General features: G+C 39.7%; 1 protein-coding gene across 3 annotated transcripts in view; it reads right to left on the bottom strand.

Moving 5' to 3' along the window:
- The window catches only part of MAML2 (mastermind like transcriptional coactivator 2), a 375229-nt gene that overhangs the window by 7213 nt on the left and 341569 nt on the right, over positions 1–26447 (bottom strand). For 2 of the 3 annotated variants that reach the window (XM_032640348.1, XM_032640350.1), the window contains 2 exons: positions 12875–13078; positions 1981–2092 (listed from right to left, as the gene is read on the bottom strand). In XM_032640348.1, the coding sequence (XP_032496239.1) occupies positions 1981–2092; positions 12875–13078 (316 nt within the window). The remainder of the gene's footprint in view (positions 1–1980; positions 2093–12874; positions 13079–26447) is intronic. The other variant, XM_032640349.1, reaches the window with a different exon arrangement.

Raw genomic sequence — 26447 nt, 5'->3', positions numbered from 1 at the left:
AGAAGGTGGGGTAGAAAGACGAAAGAAGCCTGGATCCCTGATAACATGGTAGAGCCACCAAACCAGCCTTAGACTTCTATCCTTGGGAATCTTTTATATGAATGGGAAAAGAAAAGCACAAACATTCACCTTGAATTTGATATAATATTTCAGACGGCTCTTAGCTTCCCCCAAAGCCACTGATAGGCCATGATATAAGAAGCCATGTTCCAAATAATACCCATATTGTCTTTCAACCTCCTTGAGGACAGACTCAGAGAATCCTGCTTTTGCCCTGAAGCAAAGCAATCTTAGAGAGTGGAATATATATATCCCGTTCCTAATTTTAGTGGAAAGAGGCAATCTGGTGCATTTGAAAGTGTTTAAATAAATGAGAACAACATATTGATTACTACACTTACCAGGACCAGAAAATATTAATAAACAGAAATATTCACAGCCCCTCCTTCTTTAGAGAATCTCCTTTATGGCCTTAAGCAGAGAGAACTTAGGAAAATAGAGGACAAGCTTAGTTTCCATGACAAACCGCAGAGAGTTCTGGGCAGAAAGGCTCAAACAGATGCTGACTAGGGGAAGGCAGGGGTAGCAAAGGTTATGTTTAAAAGAGGTTCTTTTGGAGTTCAGAGAGTGGAAGGGAGGGATTTTAGGGGTAGTGTCTGCCACCTATGCTATATTGATACACATTAAGAAGTTTTGCTTTATTTTTGGGGGGTTTTTTTTTGTTTTTTTTTTTAACATCTTTACTGGAGTATAATTGCTTTACAATGGTGTGTTAGTTTCTGCCGTATAACAAAGTGAATCAGCTATACGTATACCTAGATCCCCACATCCCCTCCCTCTTGCGTCTCCCTCGGTCCCTCCATATCCCACCCCCTAGGTGTTCACAAAGCACTGAGCTGATCTCCCTGTGCTATGTGGCTGCTTCCCACTAGCTACCTATTTTACATTTGGTAGTGTATATATGCCAATGCCACTCTCTCACTTCGTCCCAGCTTACCCTTCCCCCTCCCCCATGTCCTCAAGTTTTTGACCCACCTCCTAGAGGAATGGAAATAAAACAAAAATAAACAAATGGGACCTAGTGAAACTTCAAAGCTTTTGCACAGGAAGGGAAACCATAAACAAGATGAAAAGACAACCCTCATAATGGGAGAAAATATTTGCAAATGAAGCAACTGACAAAGGATTAATCTCCAAAATATACAAGCAGCTCATGCAGCTCAATATCAAAAAACAAACAACGCAATCCAAAAATGGGTAGAAGACCTAAATAGACATTTCTCCAAAGAAGATATACGGATTGCAAACAAACACATGAAAGGATGCTCAACATCACTAATCATTATAGAAATGCAAATCAATGATACAATGAGGTATCACCTCACACAGGTCAGAATGGCTATCATCAAAAAATCTACAAACAATAAATGCTGGAGAGGGTGTGGAGAAAAGGGAACTCTCTTGCTTTATATTTTAAATGCAATCCACCTTTGGTATTTTTGAGAGACTTCCTAAAGACTTAATTTGCTTTTCAATTATTTTTTGGTGATAGGGCTATTTGTCTTAGGGAGATGAGCCCAAAGGTGGAGATGAAAAGATTGGGCACTATGTAAGTTACAGATGTGACTATGAGGGAGAAATGTCTGCTTACCTTACACTATCTGGGTCAAGATATGCTGTTGGGAGGAGAATGGTTGAACCTAGCAGTTAGAAAATATTTATGCTTTTTTGACTCTCACAGGTAGTCCTGAGAGCAGTGAAATATGTGAATAAGGAACAAAAATAAGCAAGAAAAACTGATGAGTAGACTAAAATAAATTCCAGTTTGGTCTTGATCTGAAAGTTAAATGGGAGCTAGAGAAGGAGTCTAAGAAAGATGTTACAATTAAATATGAGATGGGGGAAGGAGGAAATACTAACAACTGAACAGTTTTCTTCTTTGCACAGTTATGATTTTTATTAATTTTTAAGAACACTTACCAGAATACTGAGCTGTTGGCTGCATGTTGCCCACATTTCTTCTTTGGTCTTTATAATCTGGGGGTGGCCTTGTCAAATGTCTGTTTATCTGATCTTGTGGAGCAATTTTCTCCTTGAAAACACAAATGAAAACATATTAAACTGCATTGTTACTTTCTCAGTTGTAAAAATGTATAGATTCAAAAAAGTAAGACTATAAGAAAAATTTTGCAGTCATAGTTGCGAATCATGGATCTTACTTAGTTTTTATTCATGATTTGCAGTCATAGTGGTGAATCCTGGACCTTATTTAGAGACAAAACTTTTCAATTTCAATTTCCTGCATGAAAGTGTAATTTCTACCTCTCCTTAACATTCAACATGTGTTCTGGGTCTTGTAACTACTCTCATTTTCTTTATTTCGCAATTAGCTTTCAGCGAGGACAAAATTTCTATGAATTCTGAGATGAGGATTTCTAGCTTTGTTTTGTAGCACACCTGATATACTTTGGTACCTATATATAATTTTGGTCCTACCAAGTGTGTAAGGTGTAGGAATAAGATTGCCAGATAAAGTGCAGGACACTCAGGCATTCTATGTTTTTATTTGCTAAATCTGGCAACCTGAGATTGGAGGAGATAACCTATCAGATACTGATATAGGCATTCTGTGCACATTACCTATTTTTTTCCCCCTTATAAACAACCATCGAAAGTAAGTATGGTTATTCCCACCTAAAAGATAAGGAAATGGAAGCTTCCTTAGGTTAAGTAACTTGCCCAAGATCACACAGTGGTAGAACCAAAACCAAATCCTGAGTCAAAAACTTAGGCTTTCCGACCACACAATGCAAGGGCCTCTTGCTGCTTCGTTTCTCTGTGCCCCATTCTCAGAGCCTGGAAATTTCCCGGTCTCCCTTCTTTTCTTCCTTCTGGAATCAGCCACCTTTAGATCTTTAGAGTAGGTGAGTTTGGGGGCTAACAGAGGAAACAGGGGTATTCTTTTTATAGTGTCAGTGGCCTCAGCCAAAGACCACCAGGAATGTAGAGGGAAGAACAAATCTGACTCCATATTAGATCTGGCCCTTTTCCTGTGCTTACTCCTGCTGGCTCTGCACCTTTTATAAAAGAATGTTGCCTACAGCCTGAAATATACAGGATAGCCTATTCTCAGGGCTCTGACCTTTAAGAGTCCATTCATATAGAGATAGAAAGTTACAGAACAGAGAATAACATTTGTCTTATTGGAGGTTTACGGGAACATCTGACTTGACCTACAATGGATAGCTGCAAAAACAAAGGATTCCGACGCCAAGAAGTTTACAACAACTAATAACGCCCCTCCCTCACCTTCCTTTAAAAATCCTTTGCTGAAACCCTTCAAGGAGTTTGGGGTTTTTTGGGCACAAGCCACCCATCTCTTTGCAGTAAACCTTTCTCTGGACCTGCAATAAACCTTCCTCTGCTCCAAACTCTGACGTTTGGGTTTGTTTGGCCTCGCTGTGTGTAGGGCACATGCATTTGCATTCAGGAACAGGAACATACCTGTTGGGTTTATCACTCACTGGAGGGAGGAAGAAGGCACATCACCGGGGACCATAGGGTGTCTCAGCAGGAGCGTATTAGAAAGAACCTATGATAGGATTTGGGCTTTGACTGGGTGATTTAGGGAGGGTCTAAGGAAGCGAGGATTTGTTCTAGGTTGTAAGCTGTCAGAAAGTGAGGTTGATTCTACGACTGAGTACAGAATTATTTGTCACTCATTTAGCAAAAGAGGGGAATTTTTCCTAGTTTGTGAGTTGCACAGTGACCTTGTTTATGTCTGTTTTTAGACAAAATTATGAAGTGGCCTTCTTTTGTCTCATTTTATCATGGTCTCAGAGCAATCCTGTCTGAGCTTAGTGCTCTGTAAAATTGTTTATGTCCAACAGAGAACAAAATAGCCTGGCTGTGAGTGTGGTATCAGTTCTGGACGTCAGGAGATTCCTTTTTTGTTTCTCAGTATGGATCAGGAAGTTTTTAGAATGGCTTCACTGAAACTTTGCATGAACCCCAAAGCAACCCCCTTTTTCGAAGATAAAAATAATTGGCATAGGTATACAGAGAACAATATAATTATAGAAAAGTCAATAAATAGAAAAGAAAACCTTGTAACAGATGGGTTAATTAGATGGAAGCCAAATGTGGGCTACCCAATTTAGAACCCACTTAAACCATGTATTTCTCAGTTTCCCAACAAATTCCAAACCTTCTAAGTAGAATAAATCTACTCTAAAGGAAAAAAGTGGCTTTAAAACAACAACAAACCAAATTCAAATTCTTGTTTCTAAGGAAAAAGACTTGAAAGACTCACAGGGATTTGGGGGCATCAAGTAATTCATATAAAACACAATTTTGATGAGCTAAGTGTAAATGAATCAGAAGCATATGGATTACATTTCTTTTAAATATGGGTTTACAAATTAAGGGGAAAAGTGGTTGGTGAAACTCTTTCTGGTTTTGCCCAAACCCTAAATGTTTAAGAAACAGCTTGAGATGTTCCATGAACCCAAATGTGGCAATATGCAACCATTCCTGCTGTAAACTATTGTGCAAGCTGACAGTTTTGATTTTTATGCCAACATGGGACTTTCTGAAATCTTCTCTTTTTCAAAAGCATCTATCATATTTTCTTATGCAATGAGGTGTTTCTGTTGTTTCTATTGTAGAAAACAGAATTCACGCATGTGTGTGAGTGATAATCAGGCCCTTGCTGCTCCACGAAAGACTAGATTTCAGATCTGGATTTATGTTTACATACGTTCAATCTACTTATTGACTTTCTATTCTCCTGAGGGGTCATTTAGGTTGTTCAAAGCGTTAACATACACAGCTCTGGAGACTTGAGTTTCTTAAAGTACTTGTTCACAAATGAGTTAGAGTTAATGGCCTTGCGTGTGGACAAGAACTGCCATGCTGTCACTTTGTGCTGAGGGGCAGCAAAGACCAGACTTCAACACTGAATGGAGACTGCTCCATTTGCCAGAGAAGGACATCCCCATTCTACGCAAGTGTAAACTCACAGGCCATCCCTGAGGTTACTTCTGTGCAACATGAAATTTAACTTCACAACCAATGTCTCATGATAACCCAATATCTTGGACCCAAAAAGCTAATATAGAAATAACCTTCTGTTGCCCACATCTGTTCTGCTTCAGTTTCGCTATCTCAAAATGTAAAATATGGATAATTTTAGGACCTTTCTCATACTCCTATTGTAAGGATTAATCCTTTACCGTGAAAGCGCAGCATGGTGCTTGGCACATAGTAGGTGCACAAAACGTGTTGGTAATTATGATGTCCATTGTAACAAGTACTACTCATCTCTCTTCTCTGTGCTTCATTGGTGGGAAAATAATAGAAAGTACGGGATAATACACTTTCATGAGAAAATGTCTCAATTTAGGAGCCTATGTGGCCTTGCCAACTGACTGCAAATGACGACAAAACATATGCTAATGTAAAGTGGCATCAAAGACTGTTTCTTCCTGGATATGCTAAAAAGCACAGGCACCCTCAATGTCCGCCAAACAAAAAGAAATGTGAATGGAAGAAACAGTTAACAAGGACCTACAAGAACTAAAGATGAAACAAGCAACGATGAACAACGCAATAAATGAAATTAAAAGTACTCTAGATAGGATCAATAGCAGAATAACTGAGGCAGAAGAACGGATAAGTGACCTGGAAGATAAAGTAGTGGAAATAACTACTGCAGAGCAGAATAAAGAAAAAAGAATGAAAAGAACTGAGGACAGTCTCAGAGAGCTCTGGGACAACATTAAACGCACCAACATTCGAATTATAGGGGTTCCAGAAGAAGAAGAAAAAAAGAAAGGGACTGAGAAAATATTTGAAGAGATTATAGTTGAAAACTTCCCTAATATGGGAAAGGAAATAGTTAATCAAGTCCAGGAAGCACAGAGAGTCCCATACAGGATAAATACAAGGAGAAATACGCCAAGACACATATTAATCAAACTATCAAAAATTAAATACAAAGAAAGCATATTAAAAGCAGCAAGGGAAAAACAACAAATAACACACAAGGGAATCCCCATAAGGTTAACAGCTGATCTCTCAGCAGAAACCCTACAAGCCAGAAGGGAGTGGCAGGACATACTGAAAGTGATGAAGGAGAAAAACCTGCAACCAAGACTCCTCTACCCAGCAAGGATCTTATTCAGATTTGATGGAGAAATTAAAACCTTTACAGACAAGCAAAAGCTGAGAGAGTTCAGCACCACCAAACCAGCTTTACAACAAATGCTAAAGGAACTTCTCTAGACACGAAACACAAGAGAAGGAAATGACCTATAGTAGCGAACCCAAAACAATATATAAAATGGAAATAGGAACATACATATTGATAATTACCTTAAATGTAAATGGACTAAATGCTCCCACCAAAAGACACAGATTGGCTGAATGGATACAAAAACAAGACCCTTATATATGCTGTCTACAAGAGACCCACCTCAGACCTAGAGACACATACAGACTGAAAGTAAGGGAATGGAAAAAGATATTCCATGCAAATGGAAACCAAAAGAAAGCTGGAGTAGCAATTCTCATATCAGACAAAATAGACTTTAAAATAAGGACTATTAAAAGGGATAAAGAAGGACACTACATAATGATCAAGGGATCGATCCAAGAAGAAGATATAACAATTGTAAATATTTATGCACCCAACATAGGAGCACCTCAATACGTAAGGCAAATACTAACAGCCATAAAAGGGGAAATTGACAGTAACACATTCATAGTAGGGGACTTTAACACCCCACTTTCACCCATGGACAGATCATCCAAAATGAAAATAAATAAGGAAACACAAGCTTTAAATGATACATTAAACAAGATGGACTTAATTGATATTTATAGGACACTCCATCCAAAAACAACAGAATACACATTTTTCTCAAGTGCTCATGGAACATTCTCCAGGATAGATCATATCTTGGGTCACAAATCAAGCCTTGGTAAATTTAAGAAAATTGAAATTGTATCAAGTATCTTTTCTGACAACAACGCCATGAGACTAGATACCAATTACAGGAAAAGATCTGTAAAATATACAAACACATGGAGGCTAAACAATACACTACTTAATAATAAAGTGATCACTGAAGAAATCAAAGAGGAAATCAAAAAATACCTAGAAACGAATGACAATGGAGACACAACGACCCAAAACCTATGGGATGCAGCAAAAGCAGTTCTAAGGGGGAAGTTTATAGCAATACAAGCCCACCTTAAGAAGCAGGAAACATCTCGAATAAACAACCTAACCTTGCACCTCAAGCAATTAGAGAAAGAAGAACAAAAAAGCCCCAAAGCTAGCAGAAGGAAAGAAATCATAAAAATCAGATCAGAAATAAATGAAAAAGAAATGAAGGAAACGATAGCAAAGATCAATAAAACTAAAAGCTGGTTCTTTGAGAAGATAAACAAAATAGATAAACCACTAGCCAGACTCATCAAGAAAAAAAGGGAGAAGACTCAAATCAATAGAATTAGAAATGAGAAAGGAGAAATAACAACTGACACTGCAGAAATAAAAAAAATCATGAGAGATTACTACAAGCAACTCTATGCCAATAAAATGGACAATCTGGAAGAAATGGACAAATTCTTAGAAATGCACAACCTGCCAAGACTGAATCAGGAAGAAATAGAAAATATGAACAGACCAATCACAAGCACTGAAATTGAAACTGTGATTAAAAATCTTCCAACAAACAAAAGCCCAGGACCAGATGGCTTCACAGGTGAATTCTATCAAACGTTTAGAGAAGAGCTAACACCTATCCTTCTCGAAGTCTTCCAAAATATAGCAGAGGGAGGAACACTCCCAAATTCCTTCTACGAGGCCACCATCACCTTGATACCAAAACCAGACAAGGATGTCACAAAGAAAGAAAACTACAGGCCAATATCACTGATGAACATAGATGCAAAAATCCTCAACAAAATACTAGCAAACAGAATCCAACAGCACATTAAAAGGATCATACACCATGATCAAGTGGGGTTTATTCCAGGAATGCAAGGATTCTTCAATATACGCAAATCTATCAATGTGATAAACCATATTAACAAATTGAAGGAGAAAAACCATATGATCATCTCAATAGATGCAGAGAAAGCTTTCGACAAAATTCAACACCCATTTATGATAAAAACCCTCCAGAAAGTAGGCATAGAGGGAACTTTCCTCAACATAATAAAGGCCATATATGACAAGCCCACAGCAAACATCATCCTCAATGGTGAAAAACTGAAAGCATTTCCACTAAGATCAGGAACAAGACAAGGTTGCCCACTCTCACCACTCTTATTCAACATAGTTTTGGAAGTTTTAGCCACAGCAATCAGAGAAGAAAAGGAAATAAAAGGAATCCAAATCGGAAAAGAAGAAGTAAAGCTGTCACTGTTTGCAGATGACATGATACTATACATAGAGAATCCTAAAGATGCTACCAGAAAACTACTAGAGCTAATCAATGAATTTGGTAAAGTAGCAGGATACAAAATTAATGCACAGAAATCTCTGGCATTCCTATATACTAATGATGAAAAATCTGAAAGTGAAATCAAGAAAACACTCCCATTTACCATTGCAACAAAAAGAATAAAATATCTAGGAATAAACCTACCTAAGGATACGAAAGACCTGTATGCAGAAAATTATAAGACACTGATGAAAGAAATTAAAGATGATACAAATAGATGGAGAGATATACCATGTTCTTGGATGGGAAGAATCAACATTGTGAAAATGACTCTACTACCCAAAGCAATCTACAGATTCAATGCAATCCCTATCAAACTACCACTGGCATTTTTCACAGAACTAGAACAAAAAATTTCGCAATTTGTATGGAAACACAAAAGACCCCGAATAGCCAAAGCAATCTTGAGAACGAAAAAAGGAGCTGGAGGAATCAGGCTCCCTGACTTCAGACTATACTACAAAGCAACAGTAATCAAGACAGTATGGTACTGGCACAAAAACAGAAAGATAGATCAGTGGAACAGGATAGAAAGCCCAGAGATAAACCCACGCACATATGGACACCTTATCTTTGATAAAGGAGGCAGGAATGTACAGTGGAGAAAGGACAGCCTCTTCAATAAATGGTGCTGGGAAAACTGGACAGGTACATGTAAAAGTATGAGATTAGATCACTCCCTAACACCATACACAAAAATAAGCTCAAAATGGATTAAAGACCTAAATGTAAGGCCAGAAACTATCAAACTCTTAGAGGAAAACATAGGCAGAACACTCTATGACATAAATCACAGCAAGATCCTTTCTGACCCACCTCCTAGAGTAATGGAAATAAAAACAAAAATAAACAAATGGGACCTAATGAAACTTCAAAGCTTTTGCACAGCAAAGGAAACCATAATCAAGACCAAAAGACAACCCTCAGAATGGGAGAAAACATTTGCAAATGAAGCAACTGACAAAGGATTAATCTCCAAAATTTACAAGCAGCTCATGCAGCTCAATAACAAAAAAACAAACAACCCCATCCAAAAATGGGCAGAAGACCTAAACAGACATTTCTCCAAAGAAGATATACAGAATGCCAACAAACACATGAAAGAATGCTCAACATCATTAATCATTAGAGAAATGCAAATCAAAACTACAATGAGATATCATCTCACACCAGTCAGAATGGCCATCATCAAAAAATCTAGAAACAATAAATGCTGGAGAGGGTGTGGAGAAAAGGGGACACTCTTGCACTGCTGGTGGGAATGTGAATTGGTTCAGCCACTATGGAGAACAGTATGGAGGTTCCTTAAAAAACTACAAATAGAATTACCATATGACCCAGCAATCCCACTACTGGGCATATACCCTGAGAAAACCAAAATTCAAAAAGAGTCATGTACCAAAATGTTCATTGCAGCTCTATTTACAATAGCCCGGAGATGGAAAGAACCTAAGCGCCCATCATCGGACGAATGGATAAAGAAGATGTGGCACATATACACAATGGAATATTACTCAGCCTTAAAAAGAAATGAAATTGAGATATTTGTAATGAGATGGATAGACCTAGAGTCTGTCATACAGAGTGAAGTAAGTCAGAAAGACAAAGACAAATACCGTATGCTAACACATATATATGGAATTTAAGGGGAAAAAATGTCATGAAGAACCTAGGGATAAGACAGGAATAGAGGCGCAGACCTACTGGAGAATGGACTTGAGGATATGGGGAGGGGGAACGGTGAGTTTTGACAGGGCGAGAGAGAGTCATGGACATATACACACTAACAAACGTAGTAAGGTAGATAGTTAGGGGGAAGCAGCTGCAAGGCACAGGGATATAAGCTCGGGGCTTTGGGACAGCCTGGAGGGGTGGGAGGGCGAGAGTGGGAGGGAGGGAGACGCAAGAGGGAAGACACATGGGAGCACATGTATATGTATAGCTGATTCACTTTGTTATAAATCAGAAACTAACACACCATTGTAAAGCAATTATACCCCAATAAAGATGTTAAAAAAAAAAAAAAAAAAAAAAAAAAAAAGAAATGTGAATGGTTTATAAAAATCACAAAAACAGCAGCCTTATTCTCATTCATCTCTCACAGCTTAGCTACTGCCCTTTGCACCTGTACCAGCGGCGACTCAACTGGGACTCCATGAGAGTTAGGGCAGTGCCAGCACAGGATCCTCATGGAATGTTTCCTCGCCTTTTAATGAGAGCTGAAAATCCAGAAATCCAACCTCTGCCTGTTACAAGTCAACAAATTAGTAGTGTTGATGGGAATGATGGAAGTGTACCCAGTAAACCGATCTTAGATGGTATGTTTTTCTCTTCTACTGCCCTTGTTTCTTAGCTATTTTGTTTATGAAGATCATAAAAAGGGAGGGAGTGGGTAGGAGGAGTGGAGATTTCAAAACTATGACTTATAGTAGAAATTAGTTGTGTCACTTAGCAATCCAGTCAGTGGTTCCCCTACAACTTAGGGCAACATTCAAGGTCACCTATAAGTTTATTTCTCACTATTCCTTGTTCAAGATCAAATAAGTTTATTTCTCACTATTTCTTCTCACATGCTCTGGATTCCAAACTTAATTCCATTTGTCATTCCTTAAAAAACATAAAGGATTGTTATGATTTGTACTTTTCACTATGCATTAAATGTTTCATCATACAATCTCAGACTAACCAACGAATACACACCCAGGCTACACCTTTCGGTCTCTGGCCCACTCTCCACCTAGAATGGTGGACCACTCTATCCATCAGAATCCTACAGTCCTTCAAAGTCAATGTCAAATTTTATCTCTTCTGGGAGACTATCCTCAATCTCTCCAAGTTGGATATTATCTTTCCCTCCATTACATTTTCCCTCGCTATGTTTATACATTTATTATAATGCAAATCAAATCTGAATCTAGTGCTTCCTTGTTTCAAATGCTTTAAAGTCCTCTCCATTGCTTTTCTTTTTTTGTTTTTGGCCACACTGTGCAGCTTGCAGGGATCTTACTTCCCTGATGAGGGATTGAACTGGGGCCCCCAGCAGTGGAAGTGCAGCATCCTAACCACTGGACCTCCAGGGAATTCCCTTCCATTGCTTTTCAACAATATAAATTCTGATTTAGCAAGCTTTATCCTCTGGTGTCTGATCTCTGGCCTCCTAGCCTTTCACTTCCCTATCCTTGTGCACGTGACATACCTCAGCAAATGTAATAGGTAGTATACTTTATTGTCCCTGAGTCTTTGAATATGCTGCTGCTTCTGGCTGGACCCTCCCCGGTTCTTCCCTCCATCTCCTACTTCACCTTCAGATCTTCAGTAGATACAACTTCCTCTCTGAAACCACTTCTGGTAATCCCACATCACAGCATTTAATCACATGTATTACAATTGCCTATTTATTTGACATCCCCAGAGGGCTCTAAGCTCCTTAAAGACAAAGACAGGGTTGTCTTGTTTATGGCTGTATTCCCATTGTAAATTAGTAAATATTTACTGAATGAATTATATGCTTATCACACCCTGGGTTTCTGACTCTTACTGCAAAGCTCCTTGAGTATAAATTTATTTTTTTAAAAATTTTATTTTCTGTGTACCTTGGCTCTATCAACCTGGAGATGGTTAACTTTGCCTCTTTCTTCTTTCATTTGGCCAAATAGTTTGAAGGGAAAGAATAAAATTTGGAGAAAAGGCTTTGGTCTTAGGAGGCAGGAAGGGTTTGGAGCAGTTGTTGAATGTATGAGTTTGAGAATATAGAAGGGACAAGCAGATAAATAGTGAAGTAGGGTTAATGCTTGGGTAATGTGTGGGAAATAATCACCTTGCCTTTAAGGTAAGGCCACTTAAATGTGGTGAAAGTGGGAAATACATTTTCGGTTTCCTTAAAAAACATCTACTATTCTGAGATGCTTGTATTTTGGAGGCCAAATTTTAAGTTTCGAAACGCCACACTGGCTTTTAAAGTTGCTTTAAAACCCTTTCACCTCTAGAATCAGTTTGGATTTGAGTTGATTAAAGTTTTGTCCCCTATTTTCTGCCCCTTGGGGCTATGGGAGAAAGACTGGTTTCCTGTGCCTGATACCAATGCCCATGTTGGTGGCTCTAAACATTCCTGGGCTGGGCAGGGCTAGTCAGCCCAGGTCCTATGCATTCCAACTGTCCAGCAGCTGGTAAATCAAGTTTTTTTTTTTTTCCTGCAGCACTTTACATGTATAGATTTAGCCTCTCTTACAGCCAGGACACCCTGGTGGCTGTCCCATAGGTGGACACAGAGACAAGCACAGTAAGTAGAAATGGAAAATAATGAATTCCCTCTGTCGGGCCGATAGGTATGTGCAGTAGAAATTGGGAGAAAGTTTTACCGTGTCAACAAGCATCTGCTGCTGGAGGAGAAGCTGCTGTTTCTGCTCCATGATCTGCCTCTGTAGAGTCTGTTTCTTTCCCATCAATTGCTGATTCAACAGTGATTGCTGGGAGTTCATGTAACCACTTCCAGTGTTTGGATTTGGGCAGGGGTTGGGACTTGGACTGGGGCCTGTGTTCTGGCCTACCACAGAGTGTTGATCCTAAAAAAGAGAAGGGGAGGGGGTGGAAAGCTACTGTGAATTAAAAGAAAAAAAAAAACTTGTGCAAAGATCATAAGCTTAGATTCCAAACATTTTTCAACTTGTTAAGATCAAACGTGGTTAATGGGTTGGAGATCAGAGAATTGCTTTTTAAATGTAGAAGAAATAATTGCATATCACAGCAACCAAAGCAGCTGGTTTAATGACATTAGGGTACTGGAAAAGCTCCCACGTGACTCTGATGGTGGAACCTCCGCATTCCAGAAGGTATTTATGGCACGTCAAAGAAAATTACCATAAAAAACATATGACAAACCTCTCAATTTCTCAGGAACAAACACATCATAAAGTAACAAGTTCTTCCTTTTCCCTAAGGTTAGCCCATATCATTGCTGATCCTGCAATGAAAATCGTTTCAATTCATGTGTTTAAAAGTTGAATAACCATTTTGGACATAAGGGGCCTAGCTTTCTGTGATAAGGTAGGAAAACCTGTGAGTTTCTGTTTCACAAACACTGAAACTTGTTAGGGACTTCACCTTTCAGAGACTTGTTAATTTTGCTCCCTGGTCAGTAAGTTGGGAATCTTAGTGCACTGATAGAACACCAACTGACAATAAGGAAGTATTGGTCAAAGACTCACAATTGTGTGTTAAATAATATTGGGTATTGGTGAATTGCCATTCTAATCTGAGGTCTCTACCAATGTTTAGGCATTGACAGGTCAGCACCCTGCAGGGCAGAAAGCTATACCCAGGCAGGTGCTTTCACTAATTCCCAACTGGTGTGTTTAGGATTGAGCTGTGCACTGTTGGGGTTACAAGAAAACTAGAAAACACAGTCCTCATTTTGGAGAATTTATCATCTAATTAAGGAAGAAATGACATGCTTACATGTAAAATACAAGAAAATACAGAATCAAGTTTTAGATTAAATGATACAAGTACTAAATGAAAGATCCTCCCACTTTGATGATACTCATCTAGGAAGCAGATACCCAGGTGGGCCTTGCTCCAGAAATTCTGAGGCCACAGATCAGGTACCTACTCAGGTGATTCTAATGCTCATTGATCCAGGGAATGCTCTTTGAGAAACACTAGCTATATGGGAGAAATGAAATCCGACTTTCATTCCCAGCTGGACTGTGTGAGGTTACAAGACATTAAAAAGATAAAGCAACTCCCATGATGCCTGATGAGCAGTAAATAGTAGGTGCTCCACTTGTGGACTTGCCTTCTCTTTCTTTAGTATCTGCTGAACTACAAAAAAAAAAAAAAAGCCACCAGTTCAAAGCCTGTGGATGCAGGAAACGTGGTCTTGCTTTAATAATCCCTGGGGCTACAGAGCTCACCAACTGCCACAAGGAAAAGGGATACAAAATAATCCTAAAATGACCATGCACTGAGGTTTGTTACAGGCCAGTCATTGGGCCTAGCACTTTATGGGATTAATATCATTTCATCCTCCTAACAGAACAATGAGACAATGAGCAAGGACTATTATTTTCATCCTAATTTTGCAGATGAGAAACCTGCCTCAGAGAGATCACTTAGCTGTAAGTAGTTGAGGAATATTTGAAGTCAGGCCTGTCTGACTCCAGAACTCCAGTTCTCAATCACCATCCTCTATTGTCTCTCAGTTGAGACAGGAAGAGTTGGGGAGAAAAAGCTTCCTACTGTAAATCTGGGTCAACCCATCTGTCCATGCAGCAAATGTGTATTGAGCACTGTTCTAAGGGGTCACCCTCAATCAGGCGCCTGGAAGGGAGTGTTTTAGGGAGAAGGGCAGAGGTGTGGGGATGGGGAGGGGGTGGTCCCTCTCACCAGTTAATGAAAAATAATTAGAGTCAGCTCTGAGGCAGGAACATCCTCTGAGCAGCTGAAAGGAACTATCCCTAACACATCTGCACGCAATGCCCAGTCAGATCTGTCAGCTTTAAATCCATCATGGCTCTTGGGAAAGATTTCACCCCACATGTCCTACAAGCCACCAGCACTCTCTCTTGGAGTGTGCTTCTTTCATCTGGGTTAGGGGCTCAGCTCAGGGCCCTGATACTTTGTTCTGTGCTGTGCTATTTTTTATTTCTTAATATCCAATTATTTATTATATAGAGCAACCAATATAGATTTATGAAGTATTGTGTCTTAATTTCCTCATGTGTAAAATGAATGTAATTACATTCGTGACATAAAATTAGGCCAGGTGAAATTTAGAACAGTTCTAGGCACTTAATACGTTCTAGATAAATTTTAGCAATTAATATTTTTCTTACTTATCTTTGTATTATTTTGTGTATGGCAGAGATATTTTAGAAACAATTATTTCTGTGAAGGAGCTTATGGTGTAAGTGTACTTGACTGCACATGTGGTATGTTTGGCTCCCATCATTTTTTAAACACAGGTAGGCCCTTGTGCTCTCCAGTTGGCCACAGTCCCCACTATTCCTCATTTTATTATACCCACCCTCTTCCCTCATTTCTATTACTTGCTTGGCCCATGTAGGCATTTGAAGTTAAGATCTCTGGCTTATATTTTAATTTAATTTAATTTTTTTTTGCGGTACGCTGGCCTCTCACTGTTGCGGCCTCTCCCGTTGCGGAGCACAGGCTCCGGATGCGCAGGCTCAGCGGCCATGGCTCATGGGCCCAGCCGCTCCATGGCATGTGGGATCCTCCTGGACCGGGGCACGAACCCATGTCCCCTGCAACGGCAGGCAGACTCTCAACCACTGCGCCACCAGGGAAGCCCTCTGGCTTATATTTTAAAGACGACATACAGATGGCCAAAAGGCACGTGAAAAGATGCTCAACATCGCTAATTATTAGAGAACTGCAAATCAAAACTAAAAAGAGGTATCATCTCACACTGGTCAGAATGGCCATCATCAAAAAGTCTACAAATAATAAACGCTGGAGAGGGTGTGGAGAAAAGGGAACCCTCTACACTGTTGGGAATGTAAATTGGTGCAGCCACTATGGAGAAGAGTATGGAGGTTCCTTAAAAAAATAAAAATAGAGCTACCATATGATCCAGCAATCCCACTCCTGGGCATATATCTGGAAAAGGTGAAAACTCTAATTCAAAAAGATATGTGCACCCCAATGTTCATAGCAGCACTATTTACAATAGCCAAAACATGGAAGCAACCTAAGTGTCCATCGACAGATGAGTGGATACAGAAGATGTGACACATACACACACACACGCGTGCGCACACACATACACACACATACACACACACACACAGTGGAATATTACTCAGCCATAAAAAAGAATGAAATAATGCCATTTGCAGCAACATGGATGGACCTAGAGATCAGGTAAGTCAGACAGAGAAAGACAAATACCATATATCACTTATATGTGGAATCTAAAAAAATGATACAAATGAACTTATTTACAAAACAGAAACAGATTCACAGACATAGAAAACAAACTTATGGTTACCAAAGGGGAAAGGGGGTGGGATAAGGGATAAATTAGGGGTCTGGGATCAGCAGATACACACTACTATACATAAAATAAAACAACAAGGTGCTACCGTAGGCACAGGGACCTATATTCAATATCTTGTAATAAACTATAATGGTTTATATAATATCTTGTATAAACTATATATATAACTGAATCACTTTGCTGTACACCAGAAACTAACACAACATTGTAAATCAACTATACTTCAATTAAAAAAAGAATCTCTGGCTTATACGATACACACATCACAAAGCCCATGGATACACTCACTCAAAGTTACTGCATTAAAAAGCAATGGGGGGGACCTTGAAGATGGCGGAAGAGTAAGACGCGGAGATCGCCTTCCTCCCCACGGATACACCAGAAATACATCCACACGTGGAACAACTCCTACAGAACTCCTACTGAAGGCTGGCAGAAGACCTCAGACCTCCCAAAAGGCAAGAAACTCCCCACGTAACTGGGTAGGGCAAAAGAAAAAACAGAGACAAAAGAATAAGGACGGCACCTGCACCAGTGGGAGGGAGCTGTGAAGGAGGAAAAGTTTCCACACACTAGGAAGCCCCTCCGCGGGCAGAGACTGCGGGAGGCAGAGGGGGGAGTTACGGGACCGCGGAGTAGTGCACAGCGACGGGTGCGGAGGGCAAAGCCGGGAGATTCCTGCACAGACGATCGGTGCTGACCGGCACTCACCAGCCCGAGTGGCTTGTCTGCTCACCCGCCGGGGCGGGCGGGGCTGCGAGCTGAGGCTCGGGTTTTGGTTTTTGGACGGAGCTCAGGGAGAGGACTGGGGTTGGCGGCTTGAACATAGCCTGAAGGGGTTAGTGCACCACGACTAGCCGGGAGGGAGTTCGGGGAAAAGCGTGCACCGGCCGAAGAGGCAAGAGACTTTTTCTTCCCTCTTTGTTTCCTGGTGCGCGAGGAGAGGGGTTTAAGAGCGCTGCTTAAAGGAACTCCAGAGACGGGTGCGAGCCGCGGCTAAAAGCGCGAACCCCAGAGACGGGCGCGAGCCGCGGCTGAGGGCGCGAGCCCCCAAGACGGGCGCGAGCCGCGGCTGAAAGCGCAAACCCCAGAGACGGGCGCGAGCCGCGGCTAAAACCGCGGACCCCAGAGACGGGCGGGAGACGCTAAGGCTGCTGCTGCCGCCACCAAGGGGCCTGTGTGCGAGCACAGGTCACTCTCCACACCCCTCTTCCGCGGAGCCTGTGCAGCCCGCCACTGCCAGGTTCCCGGGATCCAGGGACAACTTCCCCGGGACTACGCACGGCGGGTCTCAGGCTGGTGCAACATCACGCCGGCCTCTGCCGCAACGTCACGCTGCCTCTGCAGCCGCAGGCCCGCCCCGCACGTAGTGCCCCTCCTACCCCCATCCCCCAACCCCCGGCCTGAGTGAGCCGGAGGCCCCGAATCAGCGGCTCCTTTAACCCCGTCCTGTCTGAGCGAAAAAACAGACGCCCTCCAGCGACCTACACGCAGAGGCAGGGCCAAATCCAAAGCTGAGCTCCTGTGAGCTGTGAGAACAAAGAAGAGAAAGGGAAATCTCTCCCAGCAGCCACAGAAGCAGCGGATTAAAGCTCCACAATCAACTTGATATACCCTGCATCTGTGGAATACCTGAATAGACAAGGAATGATCCCAAATTGAAGAGGTGGAATTTAGGAGCGAGATCTATGATTTTTTTCCCTTTTCCTCTTTTTGTGAATGTGTACGTGTATGCTTCTGTGTGAGATCCTGTCTGTATACTCTTGCTTCCACCATTTGTCCTAGGGCTCTATCCGTCCATGACTTTTTTTTAAAAATTCTTTTTCTTAATAATTAAGTTTAATTGTGATAACTTTATTATACTTTACCTTCGTTCTTTCTTTCTTTCCTTCCTTCCTTCCCTCCTTTAGACAACGAATCACCCCAAATTGAGGAGGTGGTCTCAGGGAGCAGGATTTACGATTTTTCCCCCTTTACCTCTTTTTGTGAAGGTGTATGTGTATGCTTCTGTGTAAGATTTTCTCTGTATAGCTTTGCTTCCAACATTTGTCCTAAGGTTCTATCCGTCCCTTTTTTTTTTTTTTTTCTAAATATTTTTTAATTCAATAACTATATTATACTTTATTTTATTTTTACTGTATCATCTTTCTTTCTGTCTTTTTTCCTTCTTTCCCTCCTTCCTTCCTTCCTCCCTCCCTCCCTCCCTCCCTCCCTCCTTTCTTTCCTTCTTTGCTTCTTTCTTCCTTCCTTCCTTTCCTCCTTTCCTTCTTTCTTTACTCATACTTCTACTAATTCTCCCTACTTTTTCTCCCTTTTATTCTGAGCTGTGTGGATGAAAGGCTCTTGGTGCTCCAGCCAGGAGTCAGGGCTCTGCCTCTGAGGTAGGAGAGCCAACTTCAGGACACTGGTCAACAAGAGACCTCCCAGCTCCACATAATATTAAACGGTGGAAATATCCCAGAGACCTCCATCTTAACACCAGCACCCAGCTTCACTCAACGACCAGCAAGCCACAGTGCTGGACAACCTATGCCAAACAACTAGCAAAACAGGAACACAACCCCACCCATTAGCAGAGAGGCTGCCTAAAATCATAATAAGGCCACAGACACCCCAAAACACACCACCAGACGTGAACCTGCCCACTAGAGAGACAAGATCCAGCCTCATCCAGCACAACACAGGCACTAGTGCCCTCCACCAGGAAGCCTACACAACCCACTGAAACAACCTTAGCCACTGGAGACAGACATCAAAAACAACGGGAGCTACGAAAGTGCAGCCTGCAAAAAGGAGACCCCAAACACAGTAAGATAAGCAAAATGAGAAGACAGAAAAACACACAGCAGATGAAGGAGCAAGATAAAAACCCACCAGACCTAACAAATGAAGAGGAAATAGGCAATCTACCTGAAAAAGAATTCAGAATAATGATAGTAAGGATGATCCGAAATCTTGGAAGTAGAATGGACAAAATGCAAGAAACAGTTAACAAGGACCTACAAGAACTAAAGATGAAACAAGCAACGATGAACAATGCAATAAATGAAATTAAAATCACTCTAGATAGGATCAATAGCAGAATAACTGAGGCAGAAGAACGGATAAGTGACCTGGAAGATAAAGTAGTGGAAATAACTACTGCAGAGCAGAATAAAGAAAAAAGAATGAAAAGAACTGAGGACAGTCTCAGAGACCTCTGGGACAACATGAAACGCACCAACATTCGAATTATAGGGGTTCCAGAAGAAGAAGAAAGAAAGAAAGGGACTGAGAAAATATTTGAAGAGATTATAGTTGAAAACTTCCCTAATATGGGAAAGGAAATAGTTAATCAAGTCCAGGAAGCACAGAGGGTCCCATACAGGATAAATACAAGGAGAAACACGCCAAGACACATATTAATCAAACTGTCAAAAATTAAATACAAAGAAAGCATATTAAAAGCAGCAAGGGAAAAACAACAAATAACACACAAGGGAATCCCCATAAGGTTAACAGCTGATCTCTCAGCAGAAACCCTACAAGCCAGAAGGGAGTGGCAGGACATACTGAAAGTGATGAAGGAGAATAGCCTGCAACCAAGACTACTCTACCCAGCAAGGATCTCATTCACATTTGATGGAGAAATTAAAACCTTTACAGACAAGCAAAAGCTGAGAGAGTTCAGCACCACCAAACCAGCTTTACAACAAATGCTAAAGGAACTTCTCTAGACACGAAACACAAGAGAAGGAAATGACCTATAGTAGCGAACCCAAAACAATATATAAAATGGAAATAGGAACATACATATCGATAATTACCTTAAATGTAAATGGACTAAATGCTCCCACCAAAAGACACAGATTGGCTGAATGGATACAAAAACAAGACCCTTATATATGCTGTCTACAAGAGACCCACTTCAGAACTAGAGACACATACAGACTGAAAGTAAGGGGATGGAAAAAGATATTCCATGCAAATGGAAACCAAAAGAAAGCTGGAGTAGCAATTCTCATATCAGACAAAATAGACTTTAAAATAAGGACTATTAAAAGGGACAAAGAAGGACACTACATAATGATCAAGGGATCGATCCAAGAAGAAGATATAACAATTGTAAATATTTATGCACCCAACATAGGAGCACCTCAATACATAAGGCAAATACTAACAACCATAAAAGGGGAGATCAACAGTAACACATTCATAGTAGGGGACTTTAACACCCCACTTTCACCCATGGACAGATCATCCAAAATGAAAATAAATAAGGAAACACAAGCTTTAAATGATACATTAAACAAGATGGACTTAATTGATATTTATAGGACACTCCATCCAAAAACAACAGAATACACATTTTTCTCAAGTGCTCATGGAACATTCTCCAGGATAGATCATATCTTGGGTCACAAATCAAGCCTTGGTAAATTTAAGAAAACTGAAATTGTATCAAGTATCTTTTCCGACCACAACGCCATGAGACTAGATATCAATTACAGGAAAAGATCTTTAAAAAATACAAACACATGGAGGCTAAACAATACACTACTTAATAATGAAGTGATCACTGAAGAAATCAAAGAGGAAATAAAAAAATACCTAGAAACAAATGACAATGGAGACACAACGACCCAAAACCTATGGGATGCAGCAAAAGCAGTTCTAGGGGGGAAGTTTATAGCAATACAAGCCCACCTTAAGAAGCAGGAAACATCTCGAATAAACAACCTAACCTTGCACCTCAAGCAATTAGAGAAAGAAGAACAAAAAAACCCCAAAGCTAGCAGAAGGAAAGAAATCATAAAAATCAGATCAGAAATAAATGAAAAAGAAATGAAGGAAACAATAGCAAAGATCAATAAAACTAAAAGCTGGTTCTTTGAGAAGATAAACAAAATAGATAAACCACTAGCCAGACTCATCAAGAAAAAAAGGGAGAAGACTCAAATCAATAGAATTAGAAATGAAAAAGGAGAAGTAACAACTGACACTGCAGAAATAAAAAAAAATAATGAGAGATTACTACAAGCAACTCTATGCCAATAAAATGGACAATCTGGAAGAAATGGACAAATTCTTAGAAATGCACAACCTGCCAAGACTGAATCAGGAAGAAATAGAAAATATGAACAGACCAATCACAAGCACTGAAATTGAAACTGTGATTAAAAACCTTCCAACAAACAAAAGCCCAGGACCAGATGGCTTCACAGGTGAATTCTATCAAACGTTTAGAGAAGAGCTAACACCTATCCTTCTCAAACTCTTCCAAAATATAGCAGAGGGAGGAACACTCCCAAATTCCTTCTACGAAGCCACCATCACCTTGATACCAAAACCAGACAAGGATGTCACAAAGAAAGAAAACTACAGGCCAATATCACTGATGAACATAGATGCAAAAATCCTCAACAAAATACTAGCAAACAGAATCCAACAGCACATTAAAAGGATCATACACCATGATCAAGTGGGGTTTATTCCAGGAATGCAAGGATTCTTCAATATACGCAAATCTATCAATGTGATAAACCATATTAACAAATTGAAGGAGAAAAACCATATGATCATCTCAATAGATGCAGAGAAAGCTTTCGACAAAATTCAACACCCATTTATGATAAAAACCCTCCAGAAAGTAGGCATAGAGGGAACTTTCCTCAACATAATAAAGGCCATATATGACAAGCCCACAGCAAACATCATCCTCAATGGTGAAAAACTGAAAGCATTTCCACTAAGATCAGGAACAAGACAAGGTTGCCCACTCTCACCACTCTTATTCAACATAGTTTTGGAAGTTTTAGCCACAGCAATCAGAGAAGAAAAGGAAATAAAAGGAATCCAAATCGGAAAAGAAGAAGTAAAGCTGTCACTGTTTGCAGATGACATGATACTATACATAGAGAATCCTAAAGATGCTACCAGAAAACTACTAGAGCTAATCAATGAATTTGGTAAAGTAGCAGGATACAAAATTAATGCACAGAAATCTCTGGCATTCCTATATACTAATGATGAAAAATCTGAAAGTGAAATCAAGAAAACACTCCCATTTACCATTGCAACAAAAAGAATAAAATATCTAGGAATAAACCTACCTAAGGATACGAAAGACCTGTATGCAGAAAATTATAAGACACTGATGAAAGAAATTAAAGATGATACAAATAGATGGAGAGATATACCATGTTCTTGGATGGGAAGAATCAACATTGTGAAAATGACTCTACTACCCAAAGCAATCTACAGATTCAATGCAATCCCTATCAAACTACCACTGGCATTTTTCACAGAACTAGAACAAAAAATTTCGCAATTTGTATGGAAACACAAAAGACCCCGAATAGCCAAAGCAATCTTGAGAACGAAAAAAGGAGCTGGAGGAATAAGGCTCCCTGACTTCAGACTATACTACAAAGCAACAGTAATCAAGACAGTATGGTACTGGCACAAAAACAGAAAGATAGATCAGTGGAACAGGATAGAAAGCCCAGAGATAAACCCACGCACATATGGACACCTTATCTTTGATAAAGGAGGCAGGAATGTACAGTGGAGAAAGGACAGCCTCTTCAATAAATGGTGCTGGGAAAACTGGACAGGTACATGTAAAAGTATGAGATTAGATCACTCCCTAACACCATACACAAAAATAAGCTCAAAATGGATTAAAGACCTAAATGTAAGGCCAGAAACTATCAAACTCTTAGAAGAAAACATAGGAAGAACACTCTATGACATAAATCACAGCAAGATCCTTTCTGACCCACCTCCTAGAGTAATGGAAATAAAAACAAAAATAAACAAATGGGACCTAATGAAACTTCAAAGCTTTTGCACAGCAAAGGAAACCATAACCAAGACCAAAAGACAACCCTCAGAATGGGAGAAAACATTTGCAAATGAAGCAACTGACAAAGGATTAATCTCCAAAATTTACAAGCAGCTCATGCAGCTCAATAACAAAAAAACAAACAACCCCATCCAAAAATGGGCAGAAGACCTAAATAGACATTTCTCCAAAGAAGATATACAGAATGCCAACAAACACATGAAAGAATGCTCAACATCATTAATCATTAGAGAAATGCAAATCAAAACTACAATGAGATATCATCTCACACCAGTCAGAATGGCCATCATCAAAAAATCTAGAAACAATAAATGCTGGAGAGGGTGTGGAGAAAAGGGGACACTCTTGCACTGCTGGTGGGAATGTGAATTGGTTCAGCCACTGTGGAGAACAGTATGGAGGTTCCTTAAAAAACTACAAATAGAATTACCATATGACCCAGCAATCCCACTACTTGGCATATACCCTGAGAAAACCAAAATTCAAAAAGAGTCATGTACCAAAATGTTCATTGCAGCTCTATTTACAATAGCCAGGACATGGAAACAACCTAAGCGCCCATCATCGGATGAATGGATAAAGAAGATGTGGCACATATACACAATGGAATATTACTCAGCCTTAAAAAGAAATGAAATTGAGCTATTTGTAATGAGATGGATAGACCTAGAGTCTGTCATACAGAGTGAAGTAAGTCAGAAAGAAAAAGACAAATACCGTATGCTAACACATATATATGGAATTTAAGGGAAAAAAATGTCATGAAGAACCTAGGGGTAAGATCGGAATAAAGACGCAGACCTACTGGAGAACGGACTTGAGGGTATGGGGAGGGGGAGGGGTGAGTTTTGACAGGGCGAGAGAGAGTCATGGACATATACACACTAACAAACGTAGTAAGGTAGATAGCTGGGGGGAAGCAGCTGCAAGGCACAGGGATATTAGCTCGGTGCTTTGTGACAGCCTGGAAGGGTGGGATGGGGAGAGTGGGACGGAGGGAGACGCAAGAGGGAAGACATATGGGAACATATGTATATGTATAGCTGATTCACTTTGTTATAAAGCAGAAACTAACACACCATTGTAAAGCAATTATACCCCAATAAAGATGTTTAAAAAAAAAAAAAAAAAAAAAAAAGCAATGCATAGTCATTTCCATTAGGTGGTATGATACTTACTAGTGCCTTAGGATTAAAATCCACATCTCCTAATGGCTCGTCTAGTCACCCATGTATCCATCCGTCCATTAATAAATTTGATAAATTTTACGGAATATCTACTATGTGACAGGCAGTTTTCTATTTTCTAAAGATCAAAAAAGTATTTACAAAGGGGAAAAATGAAGAGAAAGAAAAGAGGTGACAGAATGCTTACTTTGGCAGAATCAGTGAACATCATCAAAATAATTTCCAGTGAAATCTGCAAAACTACCCTCTGCTAAGATTTATAAAAGATCTGCATGCCAAGAAAATGTAACTCTGTCTTTCTCTCTCTAATCAAACAGATGGACCGTACTAAATTTAGTTTCATTCCTTTACAATACCAAAAGATATTAAAATAAGAGATAAGCTCTCTTTTCGAATTTTGTAGATTTTCAAACCTTGTGGTTTTTAGCCCATGGGCCTTACCATGTACTCTACCATACACATTCTTTCCACTCATGATGGAAGTAATATTTGGCTGCTGATGCATTTTTTTGCCCTTATGTTAGCTGTGAAACACAAAACACCTCCTTACACAGGCTTGCTGTCATTGCCAAGATGTTGTGCAAACTTTAGTACATAAAATATTTTGAAAGAAAAATATGCTCCCATGCGTTGGCTTTGATTTCCATATTCAGCCTCACTCTTTGCCTTACACTCAGCCCATGTAGAACTTGACTTAATAGAAATCATCTGTTTCTCCCTCAACACTCATTTTCTCCTCAATTGCTTGTGAAGGCCATGGTAAAAATGGCACATCCTCAGCTCGTAGATGAAAGAGTGTGTGTGTGTGTGTGGTTGTGAATGAATTAGGCTACTTTTACTGATATAGTCTTTTATATGCTAGAAAACTCAGATTTCTAGAGTCTCTTTCAAATCATGAACTTAAATGATCTTTCATTTTGTGTTTTTTTTTTCTGTTTCTACCAATAAATTACGGTATTTGATGCTAACATACAAAACAGGCTTCTGATCCTATCATCCTGGGATTTAATATAAATTTACATTTAATATGCACTTATAGATAGTTTTCCACATCTATGTGAGTGTGTGTGTATGTGTGTGATGTGTATTTAAGATTTTGAAGTTCTTTTATAGTATTGGCTAAGCCACTGAGTTAGGGTAGTATGCAAAGTGCTTAAATATGATTAACCTTCTTAATCCTTGTTTTAATCCAGCACAGGACTGCTAGACCAATGAAAGCATTTCTATATCTTTTTAATAAAATTCTGCCAATAATCAAACTATATCTTTGGAATTATTATCTTCACTCTACCCTTAATCATTCATTCAACAGATATTTGTTGAGCATCTATTGGGTTCGCCAAAAAGTTCATTGGGTTAGTGAATACATTGTTCAATAAAATTCTTGGTGAAAATGAAAAATGTGTCTTTTATTTTTACTTCAAATCAAATGAACTTTTTGGCCAACCCAATATTATACATCATGCATTCTTCAGGCCTTAGGGATCAAAGACCACTCAGCCTGCTGGAAAACTCTGCAGCATGTCTATACTTCCAAGTTTTCCAACTGGACTATGGATGGGAAATTTATTTTCCAGAATGGTCTCAAGGATGTTAGAAGACCATCTGGTAAATCATGTATATGATGACTAAACCTTTTAACTGGATAAATCAAAACACGGTCACAAGTGAGTGGCAGTGTGTAATGTTGATTTACATTTATAGGAAGCTGGATGCATATTTTAATGTATGGAAAATATGGTAAATGAATGCTTTCCCAAATGTGTTACTTTGTTGACTTAAGAGCTTGTTCATGGATCAGCACAGGAAGCACTAACTTAACAAGATCACAAACCATGTCTCTAAAATCTGGCAGAAAATTAAGGGAACTCCTGAACTCT

This window comes from Phocoena sinus, chromosome 8 (assembly GCF_008692025.1).
Source record: "Phocoena sinus isolate mPhoSin1 chromosome 8, mPhoSin1.pri, whole genome shotgun sequence".
NCBI lineage: Eukaryota > Metazoa > Chordata > Mammalia > Artiodactyla > Phocoenidae > Phocoena > Phocoena sinus.
The sequence above is the reverse complement of the archived record's forward strand: the minus strand, read 5'-3'. Positions and strand labels throughout refer to the sequence as shown.